Source organism: Danio rerio, chromosome 5, assembly GCF_049306965.1.
Source record: "Danio rerio strain Tuebingen ecotype United States chromosome 5, GRCz12tu, whole genome shotgun sequence".
Classification (NCBI taxonomy): Eukaryota; Metazoa; Chordata; class Actinopteri; order Cypriniformes; family Danionidae; genus Danio; species Danio rerio.
Window position 1 is genome coordinate 14,646,319 of NC_133180.1, and position 18,682 is coordinate 14,665,000.

The 18,682-nt window shown below is 39.3% G+C and overlaps 1 protein-coding gene across 1 annotated transcript in view; it reads left to right on the forward strand.

Moving 5' to 3' along the window:
- Positions 1 to 18,682, forward strand: part of hk2 (hexokinase 2) — a 140,685-nt gene that overhangs the window by 74,211 nt on the left and 47,792 nt on the right. Inside the window, 2 exon segments of the mRNA NM_213066.1 lie at positions 2,480 to 2,713; positions 15,778 to 16,082. Coding sequence (NP_998231.1) covers positions 2,480 to 2,713; positions 15,778 to 16,082 — 539 coding nt within the window.

Here is an 18,682-nt window from a genome sequence, read left to right on the forward strand (position 1 = left end):
ATGTTTTAAATGGTATACTCTTAATCGGAGTATTGTATTAATTGTATTAGATACATCTTCCATACTTCACAATTAGATAAATCTTCCTGTTTTAAATGGACACAATAATTCGCCCACATAGGGCCCTATCATACACCCGGTGCAATAAGGCACAAGACATGTATGGCTCGATTTTGTTACTATTTACAGATAAGTGCAACCCTAATTTTTGCGTTTTGCGCCACGTTATTTAAATAGCAAATCAATTTGTGCCACTGTAAACTCATGGGTGTGCTGGTCTATGAAGGACATGCATTAAGGAGCATTGTTGGCAAGTTGCTATTTTGAGGAACTGAAATGGACTGCACCATTTACCGACTAAATGCTGCTCTAAAATCCAGGGCAGAGTGCATAACTCATTAAGCCTGTAAGACCATGCGTTGTGGTGCAAATTTGATTTTTTACCCATCCTTAAAATAGCAAAAGTGGATTCAGATACGACCTTAATGCTTTTGTGCCATGCGCTTTAGACTTTGCTTGGATGATTAAAATAGAGCCCATAGACTTTACTTGGGCGGTATTTAACCCATTGAAAATAAACAGTGTATAACAAGTTCTTAATAAATTAAAATATTATTAAAAATCTATGTTTTGTTTGTCTCATAGTTAACTGTTTAGTTTAGATTGGATTATTCTACAGTAGATTAGATTAGATTTAACTTAGATTCAGCTGGAATTACACATGTACATGTACAAGGCAACAAAATGCAGTTTAGGTCTAACCAGGAGTGCAATAGCAGCAGATGCAGGATACAGGTATAAGTTATAAAGTGCAGATATAGAAAAACTATGGTCATATTTACAAATGGTTAAATGGGTTTGTGATATGGGGAAAAACATTTTTCAATCCAGCAGCACAAGTGTATTTCAAACCTCGGGGAAGCACTGGGACATTTTGATTAAAATGCACAATTATACATAAATATTAAATGCTAAAGAGTGGAGATGTAAGGAGTCGTCTGACTCAGGATTCGATACAATTCACGATACTAATCTCACAATTCACGATTTAGTCACGATTTTTTAAATAAATGATTTCAAACTAATTTAAGGTGAAGAGCCCTTTTATTTTGTTCTTAAATGCTGCACATTTTTTGCAAAATAAAATATTTTCTGACATAGCCAAATTGCCATTTTAAAAATCCCAAAAGCAAAAAAAATAATAATACAAACTAAAGAAGACTCTGGCTGCGTCCGAAACCGCCTACTACTCAGTAGGTACTGTATTTAAATTTAAACGTACTACTCAGCCGTTAGAAAAGTACGTTCTATACAGTATGAATGTGAAAGTATGAATGGAATTCGGACGTACTACATCCGCCATTTTGTCATGGTCACGCGACCTACCTGCGTAATTTGCATCGCTTCACTCCCATTCATGAATTCGCTCGCGGGGCATCATGGGATAGCGCAGCGTGCATGAGATGCGCACTCCAGAATTTCGCCGGAAGTAGTAAGTCATCCGGGTACTTCTCGCATACTGATTTTCGAATTCTATGTATTCGGACATACTACTCGGCTCGCATACTGATTTTGGCGTACTATATAGTATGGAAGTATGCGGTTTCGGACGCTGCATCTGTCCTGGAGGGCTGATGTCATGTAAAGTTTAGCTCCATCCCCAATCAGACACACCTGGGCTAGCTAATCAAGCTGTTACTAGCCTTTCTAGAAACTTCTCTCCAGGTGTGTTGAGGCAAGTTGGTGCTAAAACCTGTGGGACACCGGCCCTCCGGGACCAAGGTTGGGCACCCCTGATATAAACAAACTAAAACTGTGACTGTGCTGGAATTCAACATTTGTAAATATTAAATAATAATAAGCAAATGATTAAAACATGCATAAACTAATTTAAAAAGGAGAGGTTAAAATCAACTAATACCTGGTTTTGTAACAGAACAACTTTCTCTTTGAAAACACTGATGCACCGCGTGATCTCTGTAGCACTCGTCAGAGCAAGCGGAGCTACAAATCATCCAGTCCGCATGGTTTGGCTTAATCATTTTTTTTTGTGCTGATTGTTCATGTGCATCATATTCGTTATTCTGTTAGTGCAATCGTCTTTTTGCAGTATTTGCACACAGTTTGTGTTTTGTCAGCTGTCATTTTACTCTGCTGCCTCACCTCTTGCTCGCTGCTTACTGTATGTGTGGATAAAGCAAGCTTGCGCCTGTAACCTTTGTTCAAATACATATCGCGATTCATTCAACATTTGTATTGATTTGAATCATTACATATTTGAATCAATTTTCAACCGACTCGCAGTGAATCATTTCTTCCCTAATAAAGGTGTTTTTTTTTTTAGAAAAGACAAGTACGTAGTGGTTTGATGTTTGCATTTTACAATGACCTCTTATATCAAAAGAAATTGTTTAGAAATATGGTTTTGTCAATCCATGATGCAAATCCATGATGCAAAACTCTTCTTTCTCTTCTATAGGGATGATGAGGGTATAGTGAGTGCAGAGCAGGTGTTGAGAGGGCTTGGACTGGACCCGACACCTGAAGACTGTGTAGCCACCCAGCGAGTGTGTCAGATTGTGTCCACGCGAGCTGCTCATCTCTGTGCTGCTTCACTAGCGGCTGTGCTACGGCAGATCCGTGATAACAAAGCCTCAGACAGATTGCGCACCTCTATCGGCGTGGATGGATCAGTCTACAAAAACCACCCAGAGTAAGTTCAATGGACCAGTGTGCACTTTTTTGTAGTGCCCAAAATTAGGCCTGAATGATATAATGCCATAGAAGCTGATATCAGAGGGAAAAGAAGGAATATTGTTTTTAGCGAATGATGTACAGCATGTGATGCCTCGGCAAATTCGATCTGCCTGGTTTCATGACAGTCACATTTGCACATATTGGATTTATATCTGATTTATTTCCATGCATGAAACTGATCTTGAAATATCCAGCTGCGTATTTTTCATGGAACTCATCCAGTCTGTGTCATATTGGAGAAAAAAAAATCTGAATTAGGTCTCATTTAACTGACAGTGCAAATGGAGCCTTTTGTGGCCGTTTGACCAACCTGATGGTTCTTTCTGGATATTTTCAGAGTTTGGCAAGGCCATAAACACAGAGGGAGTTGAATTACTGAAGCTTTTAACGGCCACCCGCTGTGACATGAATATGTGCATACATTCCCTTTCATTCCAGCAATGCAAATGAAGGTTATGGCTGAGAAACGGCTGAGAAATTAGCTGAGAGTGCTTTGCTATGCAAAAATATGGACAGATGAGAGTTCAGCTCTATTGGGTCAGCACGTATGTCTAGTGATATAGCTTTCATTGTTAGAATAGTATTTTAACTTTCAGTAATATGGGTTTGAGTAAAATGGTAATCGTTTTATTTTTGTGAAGATCTGGTAACGTTTTAACAAATCTCAAATGAAAATGTTGCCATTTCAACTTTTTTTCCCAGAAAATTACTTTGTTCATTTATTTATTTTAATAAAAAAAATAAAAAAATAGTGTAAAAACAGCCCCAGACCATCACACTACCAACACTGCATTTTGTCAATGGTATTATGTTCATTTTCTAAAACACAGTGTTTACGCCACGCTTAATGGAACACACCTTGCAGAAAGTTCAACATTTGTTTTGTCTATCCCAGAGTAATGTTCCTAATATCTTGGGGATCATCAAGAGGTCTTTTGGCAAAATGAGCCTTAATGTTCTTTTACCTCAGCAGTAGTTTTCGTCTTGTTATTCTATTTTTGCCCAGGTTTCTCCTTATGGTGGAGTCATGAACACCAGTGCTTTTCACACATAGTCTTTTCTTGGGCGGGCTGCCCAGGTATTTTAACAGCCACCCAAGTATATTTACTGACACATTTTTTAACTTTTATTATCATCCTTTTATACTTTTTTTTTTGTATCCGCACAATATAACCAAACATCCGCTAGCGATTAAGTAGTGCAAAATCTTCTCTTGTTTACCCGTTTCGTTTTGTGTGAACGAGACCTATCAACACTCCCACAGACAGTCTCTGCAGACCCACAGAGACCAGCTTTTTTGGACGTCTGGCTGGAGTTTTTAAAAATCTTCTAAAATGTTCAGGATTTAACTTTTTGCTTTTTTTTTTAAAAAAAAATTCTTTTATCATATGCGTTTTTGCATTACCTTTTTACTTAAGCCTACTTTCGATTGGCTTCAGCTGACAGTGGGCGCACAGCAGCGAGAGTAAAATTAAATAAATTATTCTTTAATCTAATTGACCCCAAAAAACTAGCCTATTATCTGCTGCTGGTCATTTTTAATTAATTATTACCTTTGGTAATAGTTAATTAACACTTTTTTTTATTTTAATCTTGTAAATATTATAATTTTTAGAGATTGTTTTTATTCCTTTTACTGTATTTATTGTTTTATTTGCTGTGTATTTTTATTATTTGATGATGTTAATATATTACTATATATTGATTGTAATATATTGATTGTGAGCAGGTGTGACACAAATGTGTGGCTAGAGAAATTAATCTCACGTGTAATAAACCAAAGTTGAGTTATGTTATAAAAGGAGGAGCAAACTTTTTTTCACACAAGGCTATGTAGTTTTGGATTTTGTTTTCCCTTAATAATAAAAAGCGATAGTTTAAATAGTGATTTATATGTTCATATTTGAGTAATATTTAAATGTGAATTTGATCTGAAACATATTGAAACGTTCACACCACTTTATATTTGTGTAATTGCAACAGTTTAACTTTAGATGACAATTTGCAAAATTTTAATGTGCATATACATTCAATTTCGCGACATTTACATTAACTAACTTTGGATTTGGATTTTAGTCTGAAGTAATTATTTACAGTCCATTTTGTTTGACGCGAAAGCAATTTGCAGGTATCAGCATTAATTAGTTGCTCTATTTTAATCTATCACACACATTCTGAGTTCACAGCTTTCACCTCACACAGGTGCCAACGCAGAAACACATCATTGGTAGAAATGCAGCATGTTCTGCAATTTTCCTGTAGGTGTGAATGGCTCTCACAGAGATGAATGTACTTTGTTCTCCAGATGTGCCTGTGTGCACAAGTGCCACCTCATGCCAGTCATGTTCACAGAGATGAGAGACATCAGTGAGCGGGCTGTGAAGATCAATATGACTTCATTCAGGATCCCTGCTGTTCTTTGGCCTCTATCTAGAGGCAGATAATCTTGTTTGAAGCAAATCTGTTTCTAGAATGGTATCAATTTCACTTTGGCGTTATCTGAAGGCTGATGTAAAGTTGACATATTGGGTTTCTTTACAATGGAAAGTTAATAATAATTAAAGCTGCAAGCAGCGATGATAGGGACCTCGCACCCGGGCTCACCGCCGCCCGGTGGCCTCAGGACGACAGAGAACAGTGAACAATAACAATTTAAGCCGATAAATATAAAAAAACCTGAGAAATCCACAGATTTATGCCAAACTTCCTCCTGTCAGCAGGTGGCGCTATGACTGTGACAGTATTGTCATGTAGATGTCTTCAGGAGAAGACTTTTATCAACCATGTGAAGTTTCAGGCAGATCGGACATTGTGTGGCTGAGTTAAAAGCCAAACTACCTGTTGCCAGCAGGTGGCGCTATGACTGTGACTCAATATTGGCATGTAGATGTCTTCAGGAGAGGACTTTTATCAACCCTGTGAAGTTTCAGGCTGATTGGACATTGTGTGGCTGAGTTATAAGCAAAACTACCTTCTGTCACTAGGTGGCGCTATGACTGACTCAATATTGGCATTTAGATGTCTTCAGGAGAGGAATTTAATCAACCGTGTGAAGTTTCAGGCAGATCAGACATTGTGTGGTTGAGTTATAAGGACTTCCTTTTTCATGGCGAAGCGTTGAGGTTTGTCATGCCGCCACGGACACGCCCCTCTGCAAAAACTCTAGATCTTCACAATATATCATCGCTTGAGCTTTCAGATACACAACCAACCAAATTTGGTGCTGATATGAAAACATTTGTGGGATGAGTTTATTACTTTGTAAATCATGACATTTCCTGTGGTCAGCAGGTGGCGCTATAACTGTATCTGGATATCGGCATGTAAACTTGTTCTGGTCTGGACTCTTATTAAACATGTAAATTTTGAGGCAGATCGGATAATGCATGCCTGAGTTATAATGACTTCCGGTTTTGTGGCGAATCGTTAAAGTTTGTGAGGCCGCCACGGACACGCCCATCGACAAAACCTCTAAAGCTTCGCAATTTAACATCGCCAAGGCCTTTAGATGACAAAACCCAATTTTGGTGTCGATAGCATAAAATCCCTTGGAGGAGTTCGTTAAGATACAAAGCCTGGAAATGGCAAAAATGCCACTTATTTGCCGCAGGAAGTTAAAAATATCCGACTTCCTGTTGGGTTTGAGATATGGCTCCAAGAGACTTTTTCGTATGTTTTGGCATGTTTGAGGTGTGTGCCAATTTTCGTGCATGTGCGTGATTCGTAGATTAGGGGCTCGTCCATTTAATTTTTATAGGTGGCGCTGTCGAGTCATTTTGCCACGCCCGCTTCATTATTGTTATGAGGATGTGTTCAGGAGAGGACTTTTATCCACCATGTGAAGTTTCAGGCAGATCGGACATTGTGTGCTTGAGTTATAAGGACTTCCTGTTCCTTGGCGAAGCGTTGAGGTTTGTCATGCCGCCACGGACACGCCCCTCTGCAAAAACTCTAGATCTTCACAATATATCATCGCTAGGGCTTTTAGATAACACAACCCAAATTTGGTGCTGATACAAAAAAAATTGTGGGAGGAGTTTGTTACGATGTAAAACATGTCATTTCCTGTGGCCAGCAGGTGGCGCTATAACTGTATTTGGATATTGGCATGTAAACTTGTTCAGGTCAGGACTCTTATCAAACGTGTGAATTTTGAGGCAGATCTGATAATGCATGCCTTAGTTATAACGACTTCCTGTTTTGTGGCGAATCGTCAAAGTTTGCGAGGCCGCCACAGACACGCCCATCGACGAAAACTCTAAAGCTTCGCAATTTAACATCGACAAGGCCTTTAGATGACAAAACCCAATTTTGGTGTCGATAGCATAAAATCCCTAGGAGGAGTTCGTTAAAATACAACGCCTGGAAATGGCAAAAACGCCACTTTTTCGTCGCAGGAAGTCAAAAATATCCAACTTCCTGTTGGGTTTGAGATATGGCTCCAAGAGACTTTTTTGTATGTTTTGGCATGTTTGAGGTGTGTGCCAATTTTCGTGCATGTGCGTGATTCGTGGATCGGGGGCTTGTCTGTTTAATTTTTCTAGGTGGCGCTGTCGAGTCATTTTGCCACGCCCACTTCCGAAGACCATAAAAAACGTAAATTTTCGCCACTTCTAAGGCGTGTGCAAAGTTGCGTGAGTTTTCGGGCTTGTTTAGCCCCTCAAAATCGCGATTCATTGGAGAGAAGAATAATAATAATAATTAAAGCTGCAAGCAGCGATGATAGGGACCTCGCACCCAGGCTCACCGCCGCCCGGTAGCCTCAGGATAACAGAGAACAGCGAACAATATTAATTTCAGCCGATATATATAAAGAACCTGAGAAAAATCACAGATTTATGCAAAACTTCCTCCTGTCAGCAGGTGGCGCTATAACTGTGACTCAAGATCGGCATGTAGATGTCTTTAGGAGAGGCATCTCATCTAACCTGTGAATTTTCAGGCAGATCGGACATTGTTTGGCTGAGTTATAAGCCAAACTACCTTCTGCTATCAGGTGGCGCTATGACTGTGACTCAATATTGTTATGTGAATGTGTTCAGGGGAGGACTTTTATCAACCATGTGAAGTTTCAGGCTGATCGGACTTTGTGTGGTTGAGTTATGAGGACTTCCTGTTCCATGGCGAAGCGTTGAGGTTTGTCATGCTGCCACAGACACGCCCTTCTGTGAAAATTTCAGACCCTAACAAAATGTAATTGCTAGAACTTTCAGATAACAACCAACCAAACTTGGAGCTGATACGAAAAATTTTGTGGGAGGAGTTTATTACTCTGTAAATCATGACATTTCTTGTGGCCAGCAGGTGGCGCTGTAACTGTATCTGGATATTGGCATGTAAATGTGTTCAGGTCAGGACTCTTATTAAACATGTGAATTTTGAGGCAGATTAGATAATGCATGCCTGAGTTATAATGACTTCCGATTTTGTGGCGAATCGTCAAAGTTTGCGAGGCCGCCACGGACACGCCCATTGACAAAAACTCTAAAGCTTCACAATTTAACATCGCCAAGGCCTTTAGATGACAAAACCTAATTTTGGTGTCGATCAGATAAAATCCCTAGGAGGAGTTCGTTAAAATACAACGCCTGGAAATGGCAAAAATGCCACTTATTTGCCGCAGGAAGTTAAAAATATCCGACTTCTTGTTGGGTTTGAGATATGGCTCCAAGAGACTTTTTCGTATGTTTTGGCGTGGTTGAGGTGTGTGCCAATTTTCGTGTATGTGCGTGATTCGTAGATCAGGGGCTCGTCCGTTTAATTTTTATAGGTGGCGCTGTCGAGTCATTTTGCCACGCCCACTTCACTATTGTTATGGGGATGTGTTCGGGAAAGGACTTTTATCAAGCATGTGAAGTTTTAGGCTGATCGGACTTGGTGTGGTTGAGTTATAAGGACTTCCTGTTCCATGGCGAAGCGTTGAGGTTTGTCATGCCGCCACAGACACGCCCCTCTGCGAAAACTCTAGATCTTCACAATATATCATCGCTAGAGCTTTCAGATAACACCACTCAAATTTGGTGCTGGTACAATAAAGTTTGTGGGAGGAGTTTGTCACACTGTAAAACATGTCATTTCCTGTGGCCAGCAGGTGGCGCTATAACTGTATCTGGATAGTGGCATGTAAACGTGTTCAGGTCAGGACGCTTATCAAGCGTGTGAATTTTGAGGCAGATCGGATAATGTATCACTGAGTTATAATGACTTCCTGTTTTGTGGCGAATCGTCAAAGTTTGCGAAGCCGCCACGGACACACCCATCGACGAAAACTCTAAAGCTTCGCAATTTAACATCGCCAAGGCCTTTAGATGACAAAACCTACTTTTGGTGTTGATCGGATAAAATCCCTAGGAGGAGTTCGTTAAAATACAACGCCTGGAAATGGCAAAAATGCCACTTTTTCGCTACATGAAGTTAAAAATATCTGACTTCCTGTTGGATTTGAGATATGGCTCCAAGAGACTTTTTCGTATGTTTTGGCATGTTTGAGGTGTGTGCCAATTTTCGTGCATGTGCGTGATTCGTGGATCGGGGGCTCGTCCGTTTAATTTTTCTAGGTGGCGCTGTCGAGTCATTTTGCCACGCCCACTTCCGAGACCCATAATAAACGTAAATTTTCGCCACTTCTGAGGCGTGTGCAAAGTTCCGTGAGTTTTCGGGCATGTTTAGCCCCTCAAAATCGCGATTCATTCCGGAAAAGAATAATAATAATAATAATAATAATAATAAACGGAGCAATTCCAATAGGGCCTTGCACCGTTCGGTGCTCGGTCCCTAATTAAAGCTGCAAGCAGCGATGATAGGGACCTCGCACCCGGGCTCACCGCCACCCGGTGGCCTCAGGATGACAGAGAACAGCGAACAGTAATAATTTAAGCCGATATATTTAAAAAATCTGAAAAAATCACAGATTTATGCCAAACCTCCTCCTCTCAGCAGGTGGCGCTATGACTGTGACTCAAGATTGGCATGTAGATGTCACCAGGAGAGGAATCTTATCAACCATGTGAAGTTTCAGGCAGATCGAACATTGTTTAGCTGAGTTATAAGCCAAACTGCCTTTTGTCAGCAGGTGGCGCTACGACAGACTCAATGTTGTTATGTAGATGTGTTCAGGAGAGGACTTTTATCAACCATGTGAACTTTCAGGCAGATCGGACTTTGTGTGGTTGAGTTATAATGCAAACTACCATCTGCCAGCAGGTGGCGCTATAACTGTGACTTAAGATTGGCATGTAGATGCCTTCAGTAATGGAATTTAATCAACCATGTGAAGTTTCAGGCAGATCGGATGTTGTTTGGCTGAGTTATAAGCCTATCTACCTTCTGCCAGCAGGTGGCGTTATGACTGACTCATTACTGTTTTGGGGATGTGTTCAGAAGAGGACTTTTATGAGCCATGTGAAGTTTCAGGCTGATCTGACTTTGTGTGGTTGAAATATAAGGACTTCCTGTTCCACGGCGAAGTGTTGAGGTTTGTCATGCCGCCACGGACACGCCCCTCTGCAAAAACTCTAGATCTTGACAATATATCATCACTTAAGCTTTCAGATAACAACCCACCAAACTTGGTGCTGATACAAAAAAAAATAGTGGGAGGAGTTTATTACTCTGTAAATCATGACATTTCCTGTGGCCAGCAGGTGGCGCTATAACTGTATCTGGATATTGGCATGTAAACGTGTTCTGGTCTGGACTCTTATTAAACATGTGAATTTTGAGGCAGATCGGATAATGCATGCCTAAGTTATAATGACTTCCGGTTTTGTGGCGAATCGTCAAAGTTTGCGGGGCCGCCATGGACACGCCCATCGACAAAAACTATAAAGCTCCGCAATTTAACATCGCCAAGGCCTTTAGATGACAAAACCCAATTTTGGTGTCGATAGCATAAAATCCCTAGGAGGAGTTCGTTAAGATACAACGCCAGGAAATGGCAAAAATGCCACTTATTTGCAGCAGGAAGTTAAAAATATCCGACTTCCTGTTGGGTTTGAGATATGGCTCCAAGAGACTTTTTCGTATGTTTTGGCGTGTTTGAGGTGTGTGCCAATTTTCACGCATGTGCGTGATTCGTAGATCAGGGGCTCGTCCGTTATATTTTTCTAGGTGGCGCTGTCGAGTCATTTTGCCACGCCCACTTCAATATTGTTATGTGGATGTGTTCAAGAGATGACGTATATCAACCATATGAAGTTTCAGGCTGATCAGACTTTGTGTGGTTGAGTTATGAGGACTTCCCGTTCCTTGGCGAAGCGTTGAGGTTTGTCATGCCGCCACGGACACGCCCCTCTGCAAAAACTCTAGATCTTTACAATATATCACCGATAGAGCTTTCAGATGACACCACTCAATTTTGGTGCTGATACCATAAAATTTGTGGGAGGAGTTTGTTACAGTGTAAAACATGTCATTTCCTGTGGCCAGTAGGTGGCGCTATTTCTGTATCTGGATATTGGCATGTAATCGTGTTCAGGTCAGGACTCTTATCAAACGTGTGAATTTTGACGCAGATCGGGTAATGTATGCCTGAGTTATAACGACTTCCTCTTTTGTGGCGAATCGTCAAAGTTTGCGAGGCCGCCACGGACACGCCCATCGACGAAAACTCTAAAGCTTCGCAATTTAACATCGCCAAGGCCTTTAGATGACAAAACCCAATTTTGGTGTCGATCGGATAAAATCCCTAGGAGGAGTTCGTTAAAACACAACGCCTGGAAATGGCAAAAACGCCACTTTTTCGCCGCAGGAAGTCAAAAATATCCGACTTCCTGTTGGGTTTGAGATATGGCTCCAAGAGACTTTTTCGTATGTTTTGGCATTTTTGAGGTGTGTGCCAATTTTCGTGCATGTGTGTGATTCGTGGATCGGGGGCTCGTCCGTTTAATTTTTCTAGGTGGCGCTGTCGAGTCATTTTGCCACGCCCACTTCCGAGACCCATATCAACCTGCTATTTACACCGGGTTTGGTGTGTGTGCAAATTTTCATGAGTTTTCGGGCATGTTTAGACCCTCAAAAGTGCCCCGATAGGGGGCGGAATAATAATAATAATAATAATAATAAAAAACGGAGCAATTCCAATAGGGCCTACGCACCGTTTCGGTGCTCGGTCCCTAATAAACGGAGCAATTCCAATAGGGCCTTGCACCGTTCGGTGCTCGGTCCCTAACTAGTGCAAAACAATGTTGGGGGTTAGTTTTGTTCTTATACACTGAGAAAGTATGGTTGCAGTGTAAAATAATTGCAATTGAATTCATGTGTGTTCCAAGTGTTACAGCAAAAAAAGAAAAAAACTTTTGCATTCAATTGCAGGAGTTCATAGTTTAGACCAATGGGTTTCCAGGGCTGCGGTGGGCTTAGTTTAATTGGGCAAGTTAGAGTAAATATGCAATTCATTGTATAACGATGGTTTGTTCTCTAGACCAAGGGTCTTCAAACTGAGGGGCGAGACATTGAGGCGTGCACTCAAGTAAATTACGATTTTTTGACGATTTTTATGCGTTCACTAGAGGGAATAATATGATTAATGTTTGCTCCACAGCTATCCATCAGGCACCTGTAGAATTACTGCATTCCAGAAAAATATAGCTATACAAAAATGGACCGGATGCTTTTTAAAACTAATGACAGTGAATGAATGAAAGTCAAACCGATGAGCCATCTGACAAAAAAAGTGCCCTTCTGAGTCAAATCAGCAGCATGCCCATCTGGATCTTTTACTTACTTTAAAGACAGTACTGACTACATATACATGGACATCATTAATAGTTATTTGCCTTAATCTGAATAAGACAATTATATAATTACATGAAGTGCTTTTTGAATGTTGCATCACCAGGCTATTCACGCTTCCTGCAGTCTCATGTAATTTTGGGTTTTTCATCTTCAGTTCCTCGACTTCAACTGCAGTTCAGCAGTTTAACATTCAGTCAAGGGCATTTCCGTGCCCCTTAGACAAACTAAGGTTTTTGACGCAAATTCGAAGAACTGGTGGAAGAGTGTTTTTATTGATACCGTACGTCAAATACTCCACGTCTTGATTTACATTTCTGTTTAGTTCGGTTATAACTTTAGTTGGATTAAGGTAATCAAAAATTGCTGTTTACATTGTAGACTTTTAATCAGAGTCTTGTTGTGATCATGTAAAATTGTATTAAAGTATTGTTGCCCATGTAAATATACTCTATGTTCAACTCAACCACACCGTCAGGGCTCTGTGAACTTGACTTTGTGAAGCAGCATTTTTTGTTTGTACGTACATCAAAAGTAGTCTAGACCAGTGGTCCCCAACCTTATTATCACAACTGACCGGTCACCGCTTGACAATTTTACTGTGGACTGGGGATGGGGTGGTGGTTCTGTAGGTTGCTAGGCAGTCATCAACTGTTTTCTTAGAGGATGACAAGCTGACAAAACCTTGCTGTCTGATACAAGTTTTATTTATGTAGAAAAGTATAAAGCACTGCATTATTTGGGTGTTCTGTGTTTGTCTAAGACAAAGTCTCTTTAAGGCAAGTCATTTCACTCAATGGCCATATTTGAAACACTTCTCGGGCAATATGCTTGGGCATTCTGTCTGAATGGGGAAACATCAAATTCTTCAAAACTGCTTGCCAAGCTTACGATTACATTACATATTTGGAACCGCCAATAAAATTAAACAACTACAGTCTAAGTTTCTTTTCTAAGTGTTCGAATTAAATAAAATTGTCATCTTCAGGTTGCTCGAGCTTGCACACTCGAAAGGAAAAGTTATCACGACATCAACCTCATTGATGGCTGTTCTATACATTATTATCCTCTGAATAATGCCTCGTCTGATTGCGCTTGTCTTCTTAAATAATTCACAACCTGGTCTTGATGGTGATTCTCCTCAAGAAATGACAGCGAGTCTTTGTTTACAAGGTTGTGGGCGTTCAGGTAGTTGCTGTCATGTGATGTGCATTTAACAGGATGGACTGTACCTCGCGTTGGTTTCATACAGGTTACAAAAAAACTTTGGTTTTCAAGTGCAGTCGTTCATTTAAAAGCACAGATTTCAAGCTTTATGTGGAGATATTTTTTAAGCCCATGAAGCAAATATTCGCTGAGATTCCTGCGTGTTTGAGCACATGAAGTGTCGTAAAAGCACATGCCTAGTCTGAGCTTTTTCCCCAGAGAATCATCAGTTTATATAATGATATATTATATTATATCATCAGTTTACAATTTGCTCTTCAGTGTTTGAACTCTCAGTAATGATTAAATCACACTGAACTGAGCTAAACTGAACTGAACTGAACTTAAACACTAAAACCTGAACCACACTGTTCCAGTTACTATGACCATTTATGTGAAGCTGCTTTGACACAATCTACATTGTAAAAGCGCTATACAAATAAAGCTGAATTGAATTGAATTGAATTGAATATCAATCAATGATTGGCTTCTGTACTAGTAGGCGGAGCTTCATTCGCTATATTGACCCTTACACTTTTCCCCATTCAAAACAATACGAGTGACATGTCTTGTGTATTCTATAGTCTGTTTGAGAATTAGTTTCCCGAAAGCTAAAGCTGATTGGTCAGTTCTCAGTTCTAAAAGGACATTTGTTTACATATAGACAAACGATCATAAACTAAAGCTCTAATCTTTAGAGACGAGGTAGCTCTGACAATTAAAAAAAAATACTTTCAAGCAGCCATTGTGGCTAGTGTGGGTGTCTGTCTAACCTGCCGCAGCTGAAATCTACCCCGCATTTGTTAGGCTGGTGGGTGTTAATGTCAAGCCCTACAAATTACTATTTTCAATTTCATAAGATTCCTTTTACAGTATCATTATTGTAATGTAATCCCAATACAGTTTTATGTTCAATCCATTTAAATTAGCTTTTTAAGAGCGTGCTCTCCCTCATGAGTCTGTGTGTCAAACACACAAGCACCCTGTGCGATCTGCTGTGTTTGACAGAAATAAATATTGTGGATGGTAATTCCTGAGATGTACATCACTTTCTGTGATCAGGAACGCTTCATCTTTAAATACATTTTGAATGATAAGCACATCCCGGTGTGTAGTAATAATAGCCTTCACTGTAAATGCCCTGAGAGCTTGGCTGCTGTTTGGAGTTTATTGTGAACAACTTGGAAACAAATTTCACTTGGAGGTTGGAGGTTATTAGTACACTTTACGGTTCAGCAAATCACTGTCTTAAAATACAGTTGTTTTTGGGTTAGATTTCTGATCACCAGTAACGCGCTGTATTTCTTAAAGTTCATGGCCACAGAAAACGCTACTGAAGCCATGAATAAATGTACAGCTGAGACAGACATGTCGCCGATTTAAAGGAATAAAACACAGTTCAAGCTATCATCAGAAGCATCTTAACCAGTATTTGTTAATTCTTTAGCAAAATATCGACTTCATTTGTTCTCATTTATGAGTTTGACCATATCAGACACAAATATGTTGGCGAGCGTAGCGGAAGTGCCGTTTCTGGTTCCCATTAATACAGTATATAGTGTCTTTCCAAAAAGAAATAATTTTTACATGTAATAATAATACACGTTTAATGGAGTTTGTTTGACTTTTTGCTTTTGTTCTTTTTTTCATTCAGTTTCTTGCAGTCCAAAGCTTATATAAGATTTTCGCAAAAAGTCATTCCTATCATGCAAAAAGCAAAAAAAAACAATAACTACACCATCACGTGTTATTTCAAAATCCACTTGTTCGATCAAGGCCATTTTAACAAGATTTTAATTGATTTATTTTTTGCCATTTTTATCATTCTTTTTCAAGTTCACATAACTAGAATTGCCAAACCACACTGCATCCACTCTGAAAAAAAAAAAAACCTAAAAAACTTTATCTGTACTTGGAAACCTCTTCTCTTTTTAATGAGCTACTGTTATTTTCTCTTTTTTACCTTCAGCTCTTGTGCAACTTTCATATATTCCTCTCCTTTTTCTTTTTCCTCTTTCTTTATTCCGCTTTTGGACCCATTTGGTTCCATCTCTCACTCACACTGTGTTTTTTTTTCCGCAGGTTTGCTCGGCGTCTGAATAAGATGGTGAGGTCTTTGGTTCCAGACTGTGACGTGCGTTTCTTGCGCTCTGAGGATGGCAGCGGTAAAGGGGCTGCCATGGTCACTGCAGTGGCATACCGCTTGGCGAAGCAGCATGCAGAACGTCAGCGTGTTCTGGACACACTGCGTCTCGGTCGAGATCAGCTCCTGGAGGTGAAGAAAAGGATGGAGGAGGAAATGAAACGAGGCCTGGCTAAAAAAACACACAACAACGCCACCGTCAAAATGCTGCCCACCTTTGTGCGCTCCACACCAGATGGAACAGGTTAGAATGAGAAACTACATTTTTGATCATTCAAAGAATTTTTTATTCTCCAAACACCACCTTCTGAAAAGCCTTTTTTCCTGGAAAGTTGATTTTTTTTGGCTTTTTTTCGTAAAACAATGGTTTATTTATGATAAACTATATTCACTTGGAGCACATATCTGTCAAGCTCAAAAAACTAAACCAAAAAAACTGAACAAAAAAAGCTGAAAACGTGAGAGAGCTCTAAATTATTTATTGTAAAGTAGAAGTTTTGGCTTTTTTATTTTTTTATTTTTATAAAAGCAATGGTTATTTACTATAAACTATATTCACACAGAGTACCCAGCAGGCACAGGACGTCAACATGACGTCAGATAGATGTTGTATCCCAAAGTTAGGTTTGTCATGGTTCGGTTCGGTTTCGATCATCATGCCAACAATTCAATATCATGGTGCATCATGGAGCACTGACGATGCTTTCCATACACAATGTTTTCTTCACAGCACAATAATTCTTGTATTAAAATGTATAAATATATTAATATTTATATACTATTTGTAATATAATTTTGTTCTTTAATACAGTCAGATATATAAACTGTACCTTTAAAAACTCAAGTACATGCACAGAGCAGCATGAGCCATTTACAGCAAAAAAGCAAATGTAAATATCCTGCTCGCTTTATAAGCCCTGCTGAGTGAGTTCTTACACCCCTATGATTGGTCATGCGCTCAACAGAAAGGGCTTTGTGATTGGCTTTAACGCTCTGGCGCTGTTTACTAAGGAGTGACAATGATAAAGGCAGCAGTGATCACAGCTGATCCATGACACACCGGTAGAGAAAACTCTTTGTAGATACGCTTGTGTCTGTATTCAGAGGTATCGCTGTAACAGCCGAGAGGGGAGAAAAAGTCAGAGAGAAAGAAATGGAGCTTACTTTTCATTTTCTCGCTCGCAGTGAAATAGAGGATTCAGTGTTAGTGAAAGACTGCCCAGCAAACACACAAGGAAAACACACAAAGTGAATTGTGCACAGTTTCTACATTTTTTTAAGTAGTAAGAGCTTTTTTGCTAGCGCTCTCCTCCCTCGCCATAGTAAGTTACCGTGACATGGCACATATTAGATAAATGATATCAGTATGTGATGACCGGTTATAATCTATTACTGAGCCGATACTGAATTGTCAGCGTCTGCATTGCGGTGCACCGACATAACAATAAATGTTGACAACCCTACACAACGTCATTTGACAAACCCAACGTCTGGCTGAAATCAATGTCCAACATCAAACAGACGTTGCATTTTGGTTAATTTTCAATGCAACCTTAAAACAATCAAATATCAACATTTAACAATGTTATACCTTGACGTTGTTTCGACGTTACCAATATGGCATCTTTAAGACGCTGGCTTTTGGTTGTCATACCTGATGAATAAATGTCAGTATTTGACGTCAACAGGACGTTGGTTTAAGATGTTGGCTCTGCTGGATTTTAGTCACTTTAACAAGAAAACCTAAAATCAACCAAATATCAACGTCTAATGATGATAAGGTTGATGTTGTGTGGATGTTACAACTATGATATCTATCAGACTTGTGATGTTGGTTGCCATACCTGAAGAATAAATATCATTATTTGACGTCAATATGACGTTGATTTAAGAGGTTGGCTCGATGTTGGGTATTGGTTACTTTTTAATACAACCTAAAATCAAACAAATTTTACAGTACAGCTTGACGTTTTGTGAATGCCACCACTATGACGTCTATTAGATGTTGGATTTTGGTTGCCATTTGACGTCAATATGACATTGGTTTAAAATGTTGACTCGACATTTGATTATGGTCACTTTTTACCACAACTTAAAATCAACCAAATATCAACATCATTTGTTATTGGGCATCAAAATTTATCTAATATTAACTTATGACATTGTGTGTCTGCTGGGTATATCTGTCAAGCTCCATAAAAAAAAAAAAATAAAAAGGCAAAAAAAAATTATAGTGCTCCAAATGAACCATTTTTCACAGTATATTCCAAGTATATAAAAGTTATATAATTCAGTCAATGTTCAACATCAGACAGACACTGCATTTTGGTTACCTTGCAACGCAACCAAAAAACAGCAAAATATCATTGTCAAATGATGTTACAGCTTGATGTTGTGTAAATGTTACCAAAAAGATGTCTTTTCGATGTCTATTAGACGTGACGAATAAATGTCAGTATTTGAGGTCAATATGACGTTGGTTTAAAATGTTGGCTTGACATTGGATTTTGATCACTTTCCAACACAACCTAAAATCAACCAAATATTAATGTCATTTCACGCCGTTACTGGATGGCAAAATAACTTTGTTCATAGTCGCTGGCAACTTAAATCTAACCTAATATTAACATTTTATGATGTTGTGTGTCTGCTGGGTATATCTGTCAAGCTTAAAAAAAAAAAAAAAAAAAAACCAACAACAACAAAAAAAAAGGACAAAAAAACCTTCATGAAAAAAATGGAATATTGTTCCAATTGAATCAACCACTAAATTCCAAGTATACAAAAGTCATATGATGGGTAAGTTTGAAAAGAACAAGCTGGAATATACTGGAAATTCTGAAT